General features: G+C 44.4%; 1 protein-coding gene across 1 annotated transcript in view; it reads left to right on the top strand.

Moving 5' to 3' along the window:
* The window catches only part of LOC142312901 (uncharacterized), a 266,818-nt gene that overhangs the window by 102,291 nt on the left and 148,813 nt on the right, over nt 1-15,714 (top strand). Inside the window, 5 exon segments of the mRNA XM_075351888.1 lie at nt 11,903-12,078; nt 12,208-12,387; nt 12,471-12,594; nt 12,678-12,775; nt 14,881-14,965. Of these exon segments, the coding sequence (XP_075208003.1) occupies nt 11,903-12,078; nt 12,208-12,387; nt 12,471-12,594; nt 12,678-12,775; nt 14,881-14,965 (663 nt within the window).

Genomic DNA, 15,714 nt, shown 5'->3' with positions numbered 1-15,714 from the left:
AACAGTATAATGGACACCACAGTTCTCCACACAGCATAATGAGCCTCAAACATTATGATGGATTCCACAGCTCTCACAGTAAAATGGACCCCTCCGCTTTCCACAAAGCATAATGGACCCCACAGCTCCCCACACACTTATAATGGACTCCACACCCCTCAATACAGCATGATGGAACTCATCTCTCCTCTGCACAGAGCATAATGGCCCCACACCTCCCCACTAAGAATTATGAAGTCCACCGCCTCACCACCAAACAGCATGAAGGACCCAACTCCAGGTCCTACACAACATGATGACTCACAGTCTTTCCACACATTATGATGGACCCCACAGCTTCCCCACACAATGCTGACTGAAAATTAAAGCTCACCAAATGATGTTTTCTGTAATGAACTGCTCCTGGGTAGAAGACTGAGGCTCCAAGTAAGGCTTGAGTTCTACTTGCGAATGATTTGCACGAATCTCGCTTCGCATCACCGCACACTCTCCTGACAGGAGTGGGTCGGCTGCATGTATTTCTATGCAGCTGAAACGTTCGTGTCTGGAGAGTGTGCGGCCATGCCGGGTGATGCGATGCGAGACTCGCGCAAGACATAATCAAGTGGAACTCCGGCCTAATAGGCGCAATCTAATGACACCATTACGCAGGCTCCAAAACTCCTCTGGAATTAACATCAGCACAAAAACATTGCAAGTCCATGAAAGCGTAGTTGGGTTAGATTGTTGTGTACAAACCTGACTGACTGCACAGAGCTCAGACTTTAAACCCATCTAACACCTTTGGGATAAGCTAGGAGATCACGAGCCAGGCCCTCTCGTCCAACATTAGTGTCTGTCCTCACAAATCCTCTTCTGAATGAATGGGAAAAATTTCTCACAGACACCTCCAAAATCTTGTAGAAATCCTTCGCAGAAGAGTGGGAGCTTTTATAACTGCAGACGAGATGACTTCACATTAACATCTATGGATGTAGAATGAGGGGACAGAAAAGCTCCCGTTGCAGTAGGCAATGATTTTATGGAACTAATCAATACCAGATCAGATAAACCTTACATTACATTCATAACGAAGCAATTAAGGGTTAGCCACAAAGAATGCCACGTTTTCCTTTTGTCGGATATACAAGGAAACATTATTAGGCCACCTTTATCATAAATGCCTTATAGTAAGATTGTCTTTGTTGCCCATAACTACCAACGAGAGCTCAGCTCTCATTTTAACAAAGCAATTGATCAGATTTTAGTTGACCAAGGTAGTATAAGAAATGACTGAGGCCCTTCATATCCTTCCTGCCAATGGTTTGGATCCTTCTAAAAGTCAGTAGTGCTTTGTGTGCCCAACCTTGAGTTTTGTGATAGTGAAGATGTTCACACATTATCGTTCAGAGAAATAAGCGACTGTTCTACAAAACAAGGTTCAAACCTTTCTTTTTGAGTATAATGCAGTATAGATGTAGAAGTGGTGTAACACAAGATCTGTGGCCAATACCAAAAAATTAGAAAACCATGTGATCGGACAACCGTTAATGTTGCAGATCTCCAGGAGAAGATTATGAGAAACCCAAGGAAATTGACATGAAAAGGATACCAGCACGACTGCATGTTGCATTCTACTGAAATAAATTCAGCTGAAGCATCCAAGTGGCAACAGTCCTGAAGTTAAAGAAGTGGCTAAACAGAGGTGTGCGGAATATTTTCAAACCGAGAAGGAACTGCGAGCAGTAGTATTTGGATTGGAAAAGTTCCACCAGTACAGCTATGGTTGAAAAGTAATGGTGCATTGGGCAATTCAGTGGCTCAGTAGTTCCTTTTGCTTTCTTGGATTCAAAAAACAGCAAGTACAAAGAAACAGCCACACCAAGTTGCAAGAAAAAAAATAGGATCTGTAAAACAGGTATACAGATGCAGCAGCACAGAGAATGCAGATTCAGTGATAGCAGTAGAGTAAAATGGAGATTTAATAACTATTTAAAGTTTCAATGATCAAAATGCAATTTTGAAGAAAATGGCAGATGTGACAACAGACATTATATTGTTAAGCAGTCAATGCAATTTTGAAGAAAATACACTAGCTCTAAAATTTCTCACACAATATTCAAATGAATGTACTGTACATCACCTGTCACCACCTGTCTAGTCACTGTAAGGCCCTGTGCCCACGCTGTGTATTTTGACACGGATTTTGGTGCAGATTTTCTGAAATCTCCAGCAAAATCTGCATGTCCATTGTGAAGCCAGCAAAATCTATGAGAATTCAGAAGTGCTGTGCCCACATTGAGTATTTTTCCCTTGCGTATTTGGAGCAGATTTCTTTTTTCTGCACCAAATCTGCACCAAATACGCAAGGGAAAAATAAGCAACGTGGGCACAGCACTTCTGAATCCTCATAGACTTTGCTGGCTTCACAATGGACATGCAGATTTTGCTGCAGATTTCTGAAAATACGCGTCAAAACTACACAGTGTGGGCACTGGGCCTAAAGGCTGCTTTACACCAGACAATCTATCGTGCGATAGATCGTCGGGGTCACGGTTATTGTGACGCACATCCGGCATCGCTGGCGATGCCGGCCTGTGTGACACCTCCTAGCGACGCAGTATCGCTCACAAATCGTGAGTCGTGTACTGCTCGCTAGGTTCCATAATATCGTTTAATTTAGTTGTTCATCGTTTCCGGGGTAGCACACGCTGCTCCGTGTGACACCCCGGGAACGATGAACAGCAGCTCACCTGCGTCACGCGGCCGCCGCTGGCTATGTGAAGGAAGGAGGTGGGCGGGATGTTTACGTCCCGCTCATCTCCTCCCCTCCGCTTCCATTGGCCGGCAGCCGTGTGACGTCGCTGTGACGCCGAACGTCCCTCCCACTCCAGGAAGTGGACGTTCGCTGCCCACAGCGTGGTCGCACGAGAGGTAAGTACGTGTGACGGGGGTAACCGACTTTGTGCGCCACGGGCAGCGATTTGCCCGTGACGCAAAAAGCACGGGGGCGGGTACGATCGATTGTGAAATTGCACAATCGGTCGTACCGTGTAAAGCAGCCTTAAGGCTGTGTGCGCACGATGCATTTTTTGATGCAATTTTCCTTTGCATATTTTAATCAATCTGCAAGGAAATCTGCATTCCAGCAGAGTCTTTGAGAATCCTGAAGTGCTGTGCACACCTTCAGGATGTTTTCCTTGCAGATTTTGGTGCAAAAAAGCAAAAAAATATTCAACAGGTTAATTCCTTCTGAGTTTTTCACCAATTGACTTCAATGAAGTCAGTAAACAACGCACTAAAAAACACATATGTTATACACATGTTGCAGATTTTTCCATTTTTTTGTAGCATTTTTTGCAAAAACATGGTTCGAAACAGGATGGGATGTCACCAGGAGGAGGAAGAGGAAACATCACCATTTTGTGAACAGTTTACTATATATAGTTTATATAGTTCAGATGTAGAGGATAAACAATAGCTCCAGTCCCACAGTTTGGTGGGGGGATTATTGGGTGCCTGGTGAGTCTGGGGGGTCACGGCTGAAGAATCAGGGACCAGAGCTATTGTTTAGCCTCTATATCTGAACTATATAAACCCACCTCAGTTGCTTTTAAATCATACCGGCTGGACCCATGTACATTAAGACCATGGGCCTACCTAAACAGGACAGCATCTGTCACTACATGTCATAGCTGCATCCACAGAATTTTGAAATTTCATCATTTTCCTCTATTAGATACCTCCTACTCTATCAGCCTCCACCATGGTAGTTTCTTTATCAGGCCAGCAGTTTTTCCCTTTGGATCGATTATTACCATCAGTCACACTGAGCGAAATTATGACTAAGACCACCAGTTGTTCGAACCGTCAATCACTTCAATAGTTGCCATTTTACTAAATACACTGTATATTTATTCACCTTCCATGTCACATATGTCCGATGTAATCCAATGGATGTCTCACGATGTGCCAGAGTCAGTGATTCTGGCTATGTAGCCTCCTTCATAGAAGAAAGCCACATAGCCAGTCACACCTGCCATTGCATGATCCTGCAGTGTTTACTGCGGGACCTAGCTGCTGGGAACTCTGTGTTATGGTCATCGAGGGGCAGCGAGCGTCCAGGAGTGGACCCACTGGGTCGTACCCCGGACTCCCCTGGAGGAGCTAACTGTAGTGAACCCCTATACAGGGATTGTCATGTGCAGCCCCAGGCGGCCTAAATGCATGAATGCAAGGATCAGTGGAGGTCGGCTCTTATAGACTGGTTAAGTCTCTTAATGTCCGGTGCTGGTCTGCTCACATGTGGCAGCATGCAGGTGGTAGTTTGGACTTGACAGCACAGAGAAGGTGGCTCAGATGTGTTAACATGGAGTTGGTGGCTTCGATGTGGCAGCAAGGAGGTGGTGGTAGTAAGCAGGCTCTAGGATGAGACACAGGTTAGGAACACAAGACTCTCTCTAGGACACAATAAGCAGAACTAGACACAGTAGCGTAAAGGGACCTGAGAACTAGCAACACACTAACTAGTAGGCAATATTGCTCAGGCACCTCCCCTAAGGGGAAGCAGACTTAGATACCTTTAGGGTAATGGGTGACCTCAGTAAACAGTTCCGGGTAAGGAGATGTCGGCCCTTTAAAAAAAGGAGGAGTAACTGCTAGCACCCTACGGGCACTCACAGAAGGCATGGGTGTGTCCTGGAAGAAGGAGGAGGCTGTTAAAGACCCTGGGGCAGGAAGGGGGCACATTTAGCCGCCAGGCAAGTGAGTAGAGCGGTGACCCCACCGAGGCCTGGGAGTGGGGGCATGTGGGGGTGCCGCGCTGGGACCAATACCGGGAACTACACTCTAATGAGGTCAAAAAGTCAATGAAGTTTATGTCAGCCGGGAGACACAGCGTAGTGGCAGTTCCTCCTGTGGCTCTGTTGGGAACTCTGGTGATGTCATCTGGTTACCACAGATCAAATCATCCGTCGGAATTGACCTGTGGTAACCTTCTCATGTCAGTGGAGTTCCCAGCAGAGCTGCTTGAGCCTCTCGGTGCAGCTATAAGCCAGCTCAGTTTTTCAGCACGTCCGACCTTGGTACAAATCTAGCTTATGACCCCTCCTCTGTCGTGGCCTCGGGGAGGGGGGGGGAAATGTTATGTTTTACAGCTGGTCACATGTTCTGGCGTTCCTCTTGTCTCTATTCCCCCAGGAATCACTAGTCCTTATCTTGTTTTTTGTCCTAATTTATTAGTTCCTGTTTTTCATACTCTATCCAGCAGATGGCGATGTTCACTTACACAGAATTATCTTGTGTATTTTCTGATCATCTACAGTGCTGGCCAAAAGTATTGGCACCCCTGCAATTCTGCCAGATAATACTCAGTTTCTTCTTGAAAATGATTGCAATCACAAATTCTTTGGTATTATTAACTTCATTTATTTTGCTTGCAATGAAAAAACACAAAAGAGAATGAAACAAAAATTAAATCATTGATCATTTCACACAAAACTCCAAAAATTGGCCAGACAAAAGTATTGGCACCCTTAGCCTAATACTTGGTTGCACAACCTTTAGCCAAAATAACTGCGAACAACCGCTTCCGGTAACCATCAATGAGTTTCTTACAATGCTCTCCTGTAATTTTAGACCCTTCTTCTTTGGCAAACTGCTCCAGGTCCCTGAGATTTGAAGGGTGCCTTCTCCAAACTGCCATTTTGAGATCTCTCCACAGGTGTTCTATGGGATTCAGGTCTGGTCTCATTGCTGGACACTTTAGTAGTCTCCAGTGCTTTTTCTCAAACCATTTTCTAGTGCTTTTTGAAGTGTGTTTTGGGTCATTGTCCTGCTGGAAGACCCATGACCTCTGAGGGAGACCCAGCTTTCTCACACTGGGCCCTACATTATGCTGCAAAATTTGTTGGTAGTCTTCACACTTCATAATGCCATGCACACGGTCAAGCAGTCCAGTGCCAGAGGCAGCAAAGCAACCCCAAAACATCAGGGAACCTCTGCCATGTTTGACTGTAGGGACCGTGTTCTTTTCTTTGAATGCCTCTTTTTTTTTCCTGTAAACTCTATGTTGATGGCTTTTCCCAAAAAGCTCTACTTTTGACTCATCTGACCAGAGAACATTCTTCCAAAACGTTTTAGGCTTTCTCAGGTTAGTTTTGGCAAACTCCAGCTTGGCTTTTTTATGTCTTGGGGTAAGAAGTGGGGTCTTCCTGGGTATCCTACCATACAGTCCCTTTGCATTCAGACATCGACGGATAGTACGGGTTGACACTGTTGTACCCTCGGACTGCAGGGCAGCTTGAACTTGTTTGGATGTTAGTCGAGGTTCTTTATCCCCCATCCGCACAATCTTGCGTTGAAATCTCTCGTCAATTTTTCTTTTCCTTCCACATCTAGGGAGGTTAACCACAGTGCCATGGGCTTTAAACTTCTTGATGACACTGCGCACCGTAGACACAGGAACTTTCAGGTCTTTGGAGATGGACTTGTAGCCTTGAGATTGCTCATGCTTCCTCACAATTTGGATTCTCAAGTCCTCAGACAGTTCTTTGGTCTTCTTTCTTTTCTCCATGCTCAATGTGGTACACACAAGGACACAGGACAGAGGTTAAGTCAACTTTAATCCATGTCAACTGGCTGCAAGTGTGATTTAGTTATTGCCAACACCTGTTAGGTGCCACAGGTAAGTTACAGGTGCTGTTAATTACATAAATTACAGAAGCATCACATGATTTTTCAAACAGTGCCAATACTTTTGTCCACCCCCTTTTTTATGTTTGGTGTGGAATTATATCCAATTTGGCTTTATGACCATTTTTTTTGTTTTCATTGAAGACAAATTAAATGAAGTTAATAATACTAAAGAATTTGTGATTGCAATCATTTTCAGGAAGAAACTGAGTATTCTCTGATAGAATTGCAGGGGTGCCAATACTTTTAGCCAGCACTGTACTTCCTTGCATATCAAATATGAAAAGTCCAGACTAAAATAGCCATGTCTTGTGGTGTTCAGCTTGATACTTGTAAAAGTTCATGAAAATTCAGAGGAGAGCAAGCAAAGCGTCACTCACCACTGGCTACTTTTTAAGGACTGTGCAATTTTTCATTTTTGCTCTTTCATTCTCTTTCCCTCCTTTTCTAAGAGACATAATTTTATAATTTTTCAATCAAAGTTTTCATATTAAGACTTTAGATTTGTGGGCTGATTAATGCAGTGATGCAGTGATTAATGCAGCTGTGCTATCATAACTTGTGGGTAGTTTTTGACCAGGAAACACGTGTGTAATGGAGCAAACAACCCCTAATAATAAAGGTTGGCACAAGCATTGGAGCGCCGAGTCCGAGAGACCATTGAACTAAACGCGTTATATTCTCCTGTACGAAACAAACAAGTGTCTGGTTATTGGAACCAACCTTGTGTAAGTGATGCAGTTAGGGTTAGGGTTTATGTCATACATATTTAACACACATAGCACTGCTACTTACATGATGCTGCAGCATATACACATGGCTCCGCTCCGTATACCTCATACACACATACGGCTCTGCTCTGCACATGTCGTATACACACAGCTCCGCTTGTACACGACGAACACGCGTCTCCTCTCCGTACATGATATACACACACGGCTCCACTCCGTACACCTCTTACATACACGGCTCTGCTACGTACATGATATACACACACGGCTCCACTCTGTACACCTCTAATTCTATGTCTGCACGTTGCTTTTTACCTGCTTTTTTGCTGCTTTTTGAACTGCAGCGTTTAATGGCAAAATAGATGTGCTCTGCTTTTCAAGCAAAGTCTATGGGAATTTGGGTTTCTTGTGCCCACTATGCAGTTCAAAATGCAGCCTTTTTCTAGCAGAAATTTGGTCAAAAACTCTGCTTTGCAGTTCAAAACGCAAATGGTAAAAACAATTGACATGTCAATTGTTTTTGCCATTTGGGTTTTGCACTGTAAAGCTGAGTTTTTGTCCAAATTTCTGCCACAAAAAGGCTGCAGTTTGAACTGCATAGTGGGCACAAGAAACCCAAATTCCCATAGACTTTGCTTGAAAAGCAGAGCACATCTATTTTGCCATTAAACGCTGCAGTTGAAAAAGCAGGTAAAAAGCAGGTAAAAAGCAACGTGGACACATAGCCTTACATACACGGCTCTGCTACGTACACGATGTACACATATGGCTCCGCTCCGTACACCTCGTACACACACGGCTCCGCTCCGTACACCTTGTACACACACACACATATGGCTCTGCTCCACACACGGCGTATACACACAGCTTCGCTATGTACACGATGAACACACGGCTCCGCTCTGTACATGATGTACACACACGGCTCCACTCTGTACACCTCGTACACATACGGCTCTGCTCCGTACACCTCATACACCCACGACTGTGCTCCGCACACCTCATACACACACGGCTCTGCTCTGTACACCTCGTACACACACAGCTCCACTCCGTACACGATGTACACACACGGCTCTGCTCCGTACACATCATACACACACGGCTCTGCTACATCCACCTGCATACACTGAGGAGCTGACCATGTGACCCCTGACTCCTCCCCTCCATGTGACATCATCACAGGTCCTGTAAGCACAGAGCAGCCATATATCTAGTGTGCGGCTCTGCAGGTGGAGGTATGTGGAGATTCCCCATTAGTGGGCACAGGTGGCATAAACCCCTTCAGCTCTGAGACTATTTAGGTGTAGTTTTGCGGCCTCATTCCATTAGACATCATTTTTTCCGGTGATGTAGATTCAGATCTCCAGTCTGGTTAGTACAGATGCACTGGGATTGGTGCTTGGGGTAATTAAGAAAATGAAGTGTTGCCTATCATATTCTGTCATGTATATATCACGTGTGACAGACAGACATGTGGTTTCTGGCCATAGAAGGTCACAGCGTTTGGCTGCGCAGATTGCTCCCTGATTTTCCATTGTTCCTGCTGTCAGTATTCATTGTTATAGGTATCGTTCCTGCTGGATTCATCTCTCCCCCTTTTGGACCCAGCAGGAGCTAACCTTCCACCCAGCTGCTGATCATCATCATCATCATCATCATCATCTGCATTCTCTTGGTGCTTAAATACCCCTTTATTCCTTGGACTGGTGCTGGTGATATTTTCAGTTCATTCAAGCCTTGGTTGCAAGCAGGTGGATTGTACTCATCTGTGGTATCATTGCTGAAAGCTTAGCTGAACTTCTACCTGAGTAATCTGTGGATAATTCATGGTAGCAGCAGAAGAATGGAGGGATGGGACTCAGCACCAATACTATATAATAAAACTAGGAATCTTTATTTCATAGATTAAAAGGTCACAGGTCATCCAGAAAAAACGCTATGTGGCTTGCCATGCGGCTTGACGCGTTTCGGACAGAAAAAGGGGGAATTTAAAACCAGTCTTTAATCATAAGTAATTCATGCAGTTACCCCATGTGTGTCCTTGTGTCCTCTCAGTTAATGGGGGTGACGAAGAGCTCATCCCATCTGTTCTCTATTTAGGGTCCACCACTAAGGATACCTAGTGTCAGGAATCTGTATTGCCATATAGATGCCGAACCTATCTAGGGTGGTGAGGGACCCCAGGGACCAGCAGTAGGTTTGGTCATGGGTCACCATCTTCCATTTCTCTAGACACAGGGGTCCCCTTCCCTACCCTTGGTACTTCCCCATACCTAGCATGATAGTATATTACAATCTATAACATGGGAAATGGATCCCTAATCAGAACCAAGAATTCCCTTAATGTGATGACCACTGAGCCAATCTCACATGCCGGCTTTGGACCTAAAACTAGATTGTGGCTTCCCCAGGAAACTGATTAATTTGTGAAGTTCTTTGGGTCTCCCCAAGGCGAAAATGGATCCCTGTTATGTCTATATAAAGCCGATGGGACAGGATGAAAATGAAACGCAAAAACTTACTCATACCTTCAAACCATTCCTGGTCTAGCCTCGACTTTCACTCTATGTTTCTATCTAAAGTAGTTGTATAGTTATTAGATAGTACTATTTCCATTAATAATCCGGCACATGGAGAACAATAATTACTAAGTCAATGTCTGAGCGAGAGACTAATATATTGTAAGGTGATTTACACTCTAGGCCTTATCTGTAACAAAAAAGTATTAATGCCTGTTTTATATTCTGGTGTCCGTGAGATGGTGAGGGAAGGATAGGAGAAGAATCTACATAAGCATGTGTGGTCTAAAATAAATAGGTTTTAGTATTATTTGTAAAGAAAAAACCAAAATACTGAATAATAATAAAAGTAGTAATACATCAACCCTCTCCTGCTTTACTCTAAGGCTAGGTTCACATTTCCGTTGTTTTAAATAAGTCAAGTCTGTCAGCGACGGATCAGTCGTTTTTTAGATGTTAAACTGACGCAACGGATGTGTTTTTCACAGGATTAGGTTCACAGGAATCCTGTGAAAAAACTGATCTGTCGCGTCCGTACGGCTAGGTTCACACTTCCGTTAAATTGTATCAGTCACAATCCGCTGCTCTGGTAAACAACGGAATCCGTTTGGCGGATTCCGTTGTTCCCATAGACTTGTATGAGCGGCGCATTGTGACTGATGATGCTGCGTTGCATCCTCCGCCCGACTGATCAGTCGTGGAACGACTGACCGCGGGGCGGAAGGAACGCAGCTTGTAACGTTTGTTGAGCAGCGCAATCCGTAGGATTTTGCTGCGCATGCTCTCTCTGGCTTCCTGCACACGTAACCAGGATACACATTGGGTTACCAAGCAATGGGCTTTGCCTAGTTGCCCGATATTTACCCTGGTTACGTGTGCAAGGAGCCAGCGCTAAGCGGTGTACGCTGGTAACCAAGGTAAATATCGGGTAACCAAGCAAAGTGCTTTGCTTAGTTTTTACCCGATATTTACCCTGGCTACGTGTGCAGGGAGCCCGACACTTCCCTGCTGTGCTCCGCCCCCTCACGCACTTCGCATGCATGCACACACACACACACACACACACAAACACACTCACCTGTCCCCAGTCATGCAGACCGCAGCACTGACGTCCTCAGCGCCACGGGCCCGCTCGGCTCCACCCACCTCACACTCCATCCCCCGCACACAACGGAGTCCGACAATGAATTCTGTTCTTTGTCAACTGTTGTACAACGCATCATTCACATGCGTCAAGCAACGCATGTGACTTATGCAAAACAACGGAAATGTGAACCTAGCCTTACAACCGCTGTGCGTCCGTTTTTTGACGGATCAGTCATGATCCGTTTGTGTTTGGGACAGCCCAGTGGGTGTGCCAAACATGCTGGGCATGCTCAGTAGAGCATGATGGAATCCAGCGCTGGATTCCGTCGTAAAACGGATTACGACGGAATCCAGCACCATAGACAAACATTACAAGCTTGACGGCTTACGACGGATTCCTGCTCGGTGTGTTAATTTTGACGGCCCGAAAAACGTTACATTCTGCGTTGTTTAAGCCCGGCGGTCAGTCCAAAAACAACTGACCGCGGCGCAGAGGATGCAACGCAAGGTGATCAATCGCAATCCACCACTAATACAAATCTATGGGACACAACGGAATCCGCTACTAAACGGATTCCCTTGTTTACCAGAGCCGCGGATTATGACTGATACAATTTAACGGAAATGTGAACCTAGCCTAACACTGCTAGAGTCCCCTCCAGGCTCTGAGCTTCCTGCTAGGTGTGGCCAAACATGATTCCTCTGTAAACTGGTGGCCAAAGTGGTGACCAACAGGCAGTAATTGAGAGAATAGAGAAGCTGTCTTAGTAAGCCATTCATGTCATACTCATGTCCTCATGGGAAAAAAGAATAGAACTTCTACATTGTACATCTCATCACAAGTTTCTCCTTATTATCTCCTTATGTGATTTGTTACCCGAGATCTTTAAGATGTCACATTGGCTCATCTTCTTCCCATTCAGGTTCCTACAATATCAGATCCTCTCAGTGGAGATCTTCTATATAGGAGAATCATTTGAGAATCAATGATGGATAGAGACAGGGACAAGATGGCGGAGAGGATAATACACCTCAGCCTAGAGATCCTCTTCCGGATTACTGGAGAGGTGAGAGATTCTGAAGACGTCACATTACATCATTCTTGTCTATGGGAATAACAGAGGGACAGAACTGGAGAGGTGAGGACTCTGGAAATGTCTGTAGTGAGATTTATTAATGTGTCTCTCCATATCCAGGATTACACAGTAGTGAAGAAGACCTCTAGTGAGCGCTGTCAGACCCCTGTGTCTGAGGGATGGGCAAGACCCCCTAGTCCAATCACGGGGCCTCTACCTGACCCCCTGATACATGAGGACATCAATGACCAAAAGATCCTAGAACTCACCTACAAGATGATTGAGCTGCTGACTGGAGAGGTGACACTGCTGGGAATGCTGGGACATTATACAGTAATACTATGAAGGAATTGGGGTGGTGACAGAATCATTTTATGTGTCAGGTTCCTATAAGGTGTCAGGATGTCGCCATCTATTTCTCCATGGAGGAATGGGAGTATTTAGAAGGACACAAAGATCTTTACCAGGACGTCATGATGGAGGATCCCCAGCCCCTCACATCACCAGGTAATAGACAGGACTAAATACACATGGCCTATAATTATCTGTATGTAAAGAATGAATTCAGTCCCTGTATGTGTTTCCTCCAGTTCTATCCAGTAAGGGTACAACACCAGAGAGATGTCCCCGTCCTCTTCTTCCACAGGACTATTCAGAAGAAGATCCCAATGTTCCTCAGGATCATCAGGTAGATGGAGAGAAGGAGTCATAAAATCTCCCTATGATGTGAAGATGGCTGTGAAGGTCTTGTGCTCAGTCTTGTTATAGTTACCAGTATTGACACTAAATTGCCAATTTATTAAAGACACCTGCACTTTGATGGTTGGAGATTTAGTGCATGGGATTGAATACGTTTTCCATGGATCAGTTTTGGTGTGCATCTAAAAAAGAATGAATCTATAAACAAGGTCAGATCAGCCTGGGCAAGTAGTTCAGAAGCTGCCAACCTTCATTAAAAGGGTATAAAGAATAGTTTTGATGACTAATGATTACATAATCAAGCAGAGTTCAGCTGATTACAATGCTGCTAAGTGACCAAATAAGGTTTTCTGGGTGTGCTGAGCTGTCAGTATGCTGATTGACAGCTCAGTTGTCCAATCTAGTGCAGGGGCGTGCTGAGCTGTTGATGTGTTCAGTGACAGCTCAGTCTTCCAATCTGAGACTGGGAGATTCTGGGTATTCCAGGTGTGCCCAATCGGTTTGATTGCCCAGCTATTTAGCTGAGCAGTCGGTCCCAGAAGGCTGCCAGTCTAAAGGCCACTTCACACGCTACGATTTATCTGATGATATGTCATCGGGGTCACGGTTTTCGTGACGCACTTCCATCATCGTTAGCAGCGGCGTTGCGTGTGACACCTACGTGCGACTCCGAACAATCGCAAATAAGGTGAAAATCGTTGATCGTTGACACGTCGTTCAGTTTCAAAATATTGTTCGTCGTTTGGAACGCAGCAGACATATTGGTACGTTTGACACCTTGCCAACGACGAACAACATCCACGCGGCCTGTCCGGTTTTTGCCGCTTGCGGCAGGCTACTGAGCATGCGCAGTGGAAAAAAACGCATGCGGCGGCTGGATGAGGTGTTTGCCACAGGACGCCGCATGCAGCGTCGTTGGCATGCATTGCAAATCGCGCCGCATTGGCCGTATGCGGCGCGATGCGTTTTTTTTTTCTGCCGGACAAAAAAACGTGCCAGGCAACATTCCATCCGGCCGCCCATCGGCTAAATCTGCCGCATGCGGCAAAAAACGGTCGGAACGCAAGCCCATGCGGCACAATACGGCACTAATGTAAGTCTATGTAAAAAAACGCAACCGGCCGCAAAAAAACCCAGTTGCGTTTTTTCTGCAAAGCGCCGGATTGTGCCGCACAGGAAAAACCGGATGTGTGAAAGCAGCCTTAATCTTTATGTGATCTCCTGGTACTTGACCCGAGAACATTTGACTATTCTGTCTCACAACTTGCCTGTGTAGTGACCAGCATCAAAAATAGTTTCAAAATTGGTACTATAAAACATGTAAAAGTTCTCAGTGGCACCATGTGGATGAGAAGGTCAGAATTTTGCAAAAACTGCAGGAGTTGATTATCCCTGAATGTCAGTTTGGTGGAGTAAGGGTACGGGGAATATTTTCTTGGTCATCCTAAGTCCTTTAATACATTTGGGAGGATGTTTGCACACTAGGGTTTACCTGAGCTTTGTGGTCAACCAAGTTTATCCCGTCATGGCAGCAGTTTACCCCATGACTTAAGGACGATACATTATGAAATAAGGTAGGTTTGCTTAGCCATTGACTTGGTCCAAGAACATTAGGTTCTTCTTGCCTTTCTAGCCTCTTCTGAGAGGAGGTAGAAAAGGCTGTTGAGAGTATGTCAGTACCTTCACCTTAATTTGCGGCAACTACATGAAGCTGTCCTTTCGGAATGGCCAAATATTCCTACAGAACGATCTCAACATCTGATGGAATCTACGCTATGACAAATTACTGAGTCCAAAGGACAATGGAAGTCAAATGCACTACTAGAGCAGTGTCTCTAATAAAGTGGCCATTCAGTGTATGCTTTATACTTGGTGATGACAGGATAAAGCTGATCATAGTCATTAGTTGTTGTCTGGATCTTCTCACAATTTTAGTGGTTATAAAGAATAAGACATCAATAAATTGGACTTATAATGGAGATCTTCAGATACTCGATCATTTTTTGGTCACCTTGCTGATTAATGATCTTGGTCTTCAAAATAATTTCACATGACTTCTCTATCTGTCTATGACTTTTACATTTTTTATTTCAGGGTAAAGATCTCACCCATATTAATACTACATATGTGAGGGGTGATGGGTGGTGTAAACAGGAGACTCATACATATGACTATTCAGGTTAGTAGTAATCCCTAAATAAAGATAAGTCACAGGTTCTACTCAGTCAGTGATTGATACAATTATTTAGTCATTTTTAAGTGCTTTTTCAGGCGTGTTCCAGAAAGAATATATCCAAGACCTCATTCAAAAGTCCATAAGTTTTTTTTAAGTATCCCCCAAAAATTTCTGAGTGTCACCAGTGCATGTTCGATGTGTCAGATTTCACAATCAGGATTTTAGCAATGATTTTCACTTATGGAAAAATAAATATATAAATTGTAAAGCATCTCCTATCCATTGCAATGTATAATAATAACAGCACACAGATGCCATCCTTGCGATGTCCATGATTTAAATGGACTCATAGATTTGTGTTTGAATTTTTCATCTTTGATGCCGGTATAAAATTAAATACCTTGTAGTATGATTCTCCAGGTCAATATAGTTATGATGATAACAAACTTGTAAAGTTTTTTTTTTTATCCTGCCAAAAAGTTATTGAGTGGTAGGAAAAAATTTTGGAAATGGCACACCACCCCACTTCCACCTTTCTGTAATCTCAGTGGAGGTCTGTGCCCATTACTGATCCAGCCATCTTGTCTATCAAGAGTCACTTTCACTTCAGTCCATAAGACCCTTAGAAAACCAAACTTCAGATATTTCTTGGCCCAATCTTCACATTTCAACTTATGTCACTTTTTCGGGGTTGGTCGGGTTTCGGCCTTACCTAAGTTGGCCATGTCTCTGAGGACTGAACACTTTGTACT

Source organism: Anomaloglossus baeobatrachus, chromosome 5 (genome assembly GCF_048569485.1).
Source record: "Anomaloglossus baeobatrachus isolate aAnoBae1 chromosome 5, aAnoBae1.hap1, whole genome shotgun sequence".
NCBI classification, from domain to species: Eukaryota; Metazoa; Chordata; class Amphibia; order Anura; family Aromobatidae; genus Anomaloglossus; species Anomaloglossus baeobatrachus.
This window is presented reverse-complemented; position numbering and strand designations above follow the sequence as displayed.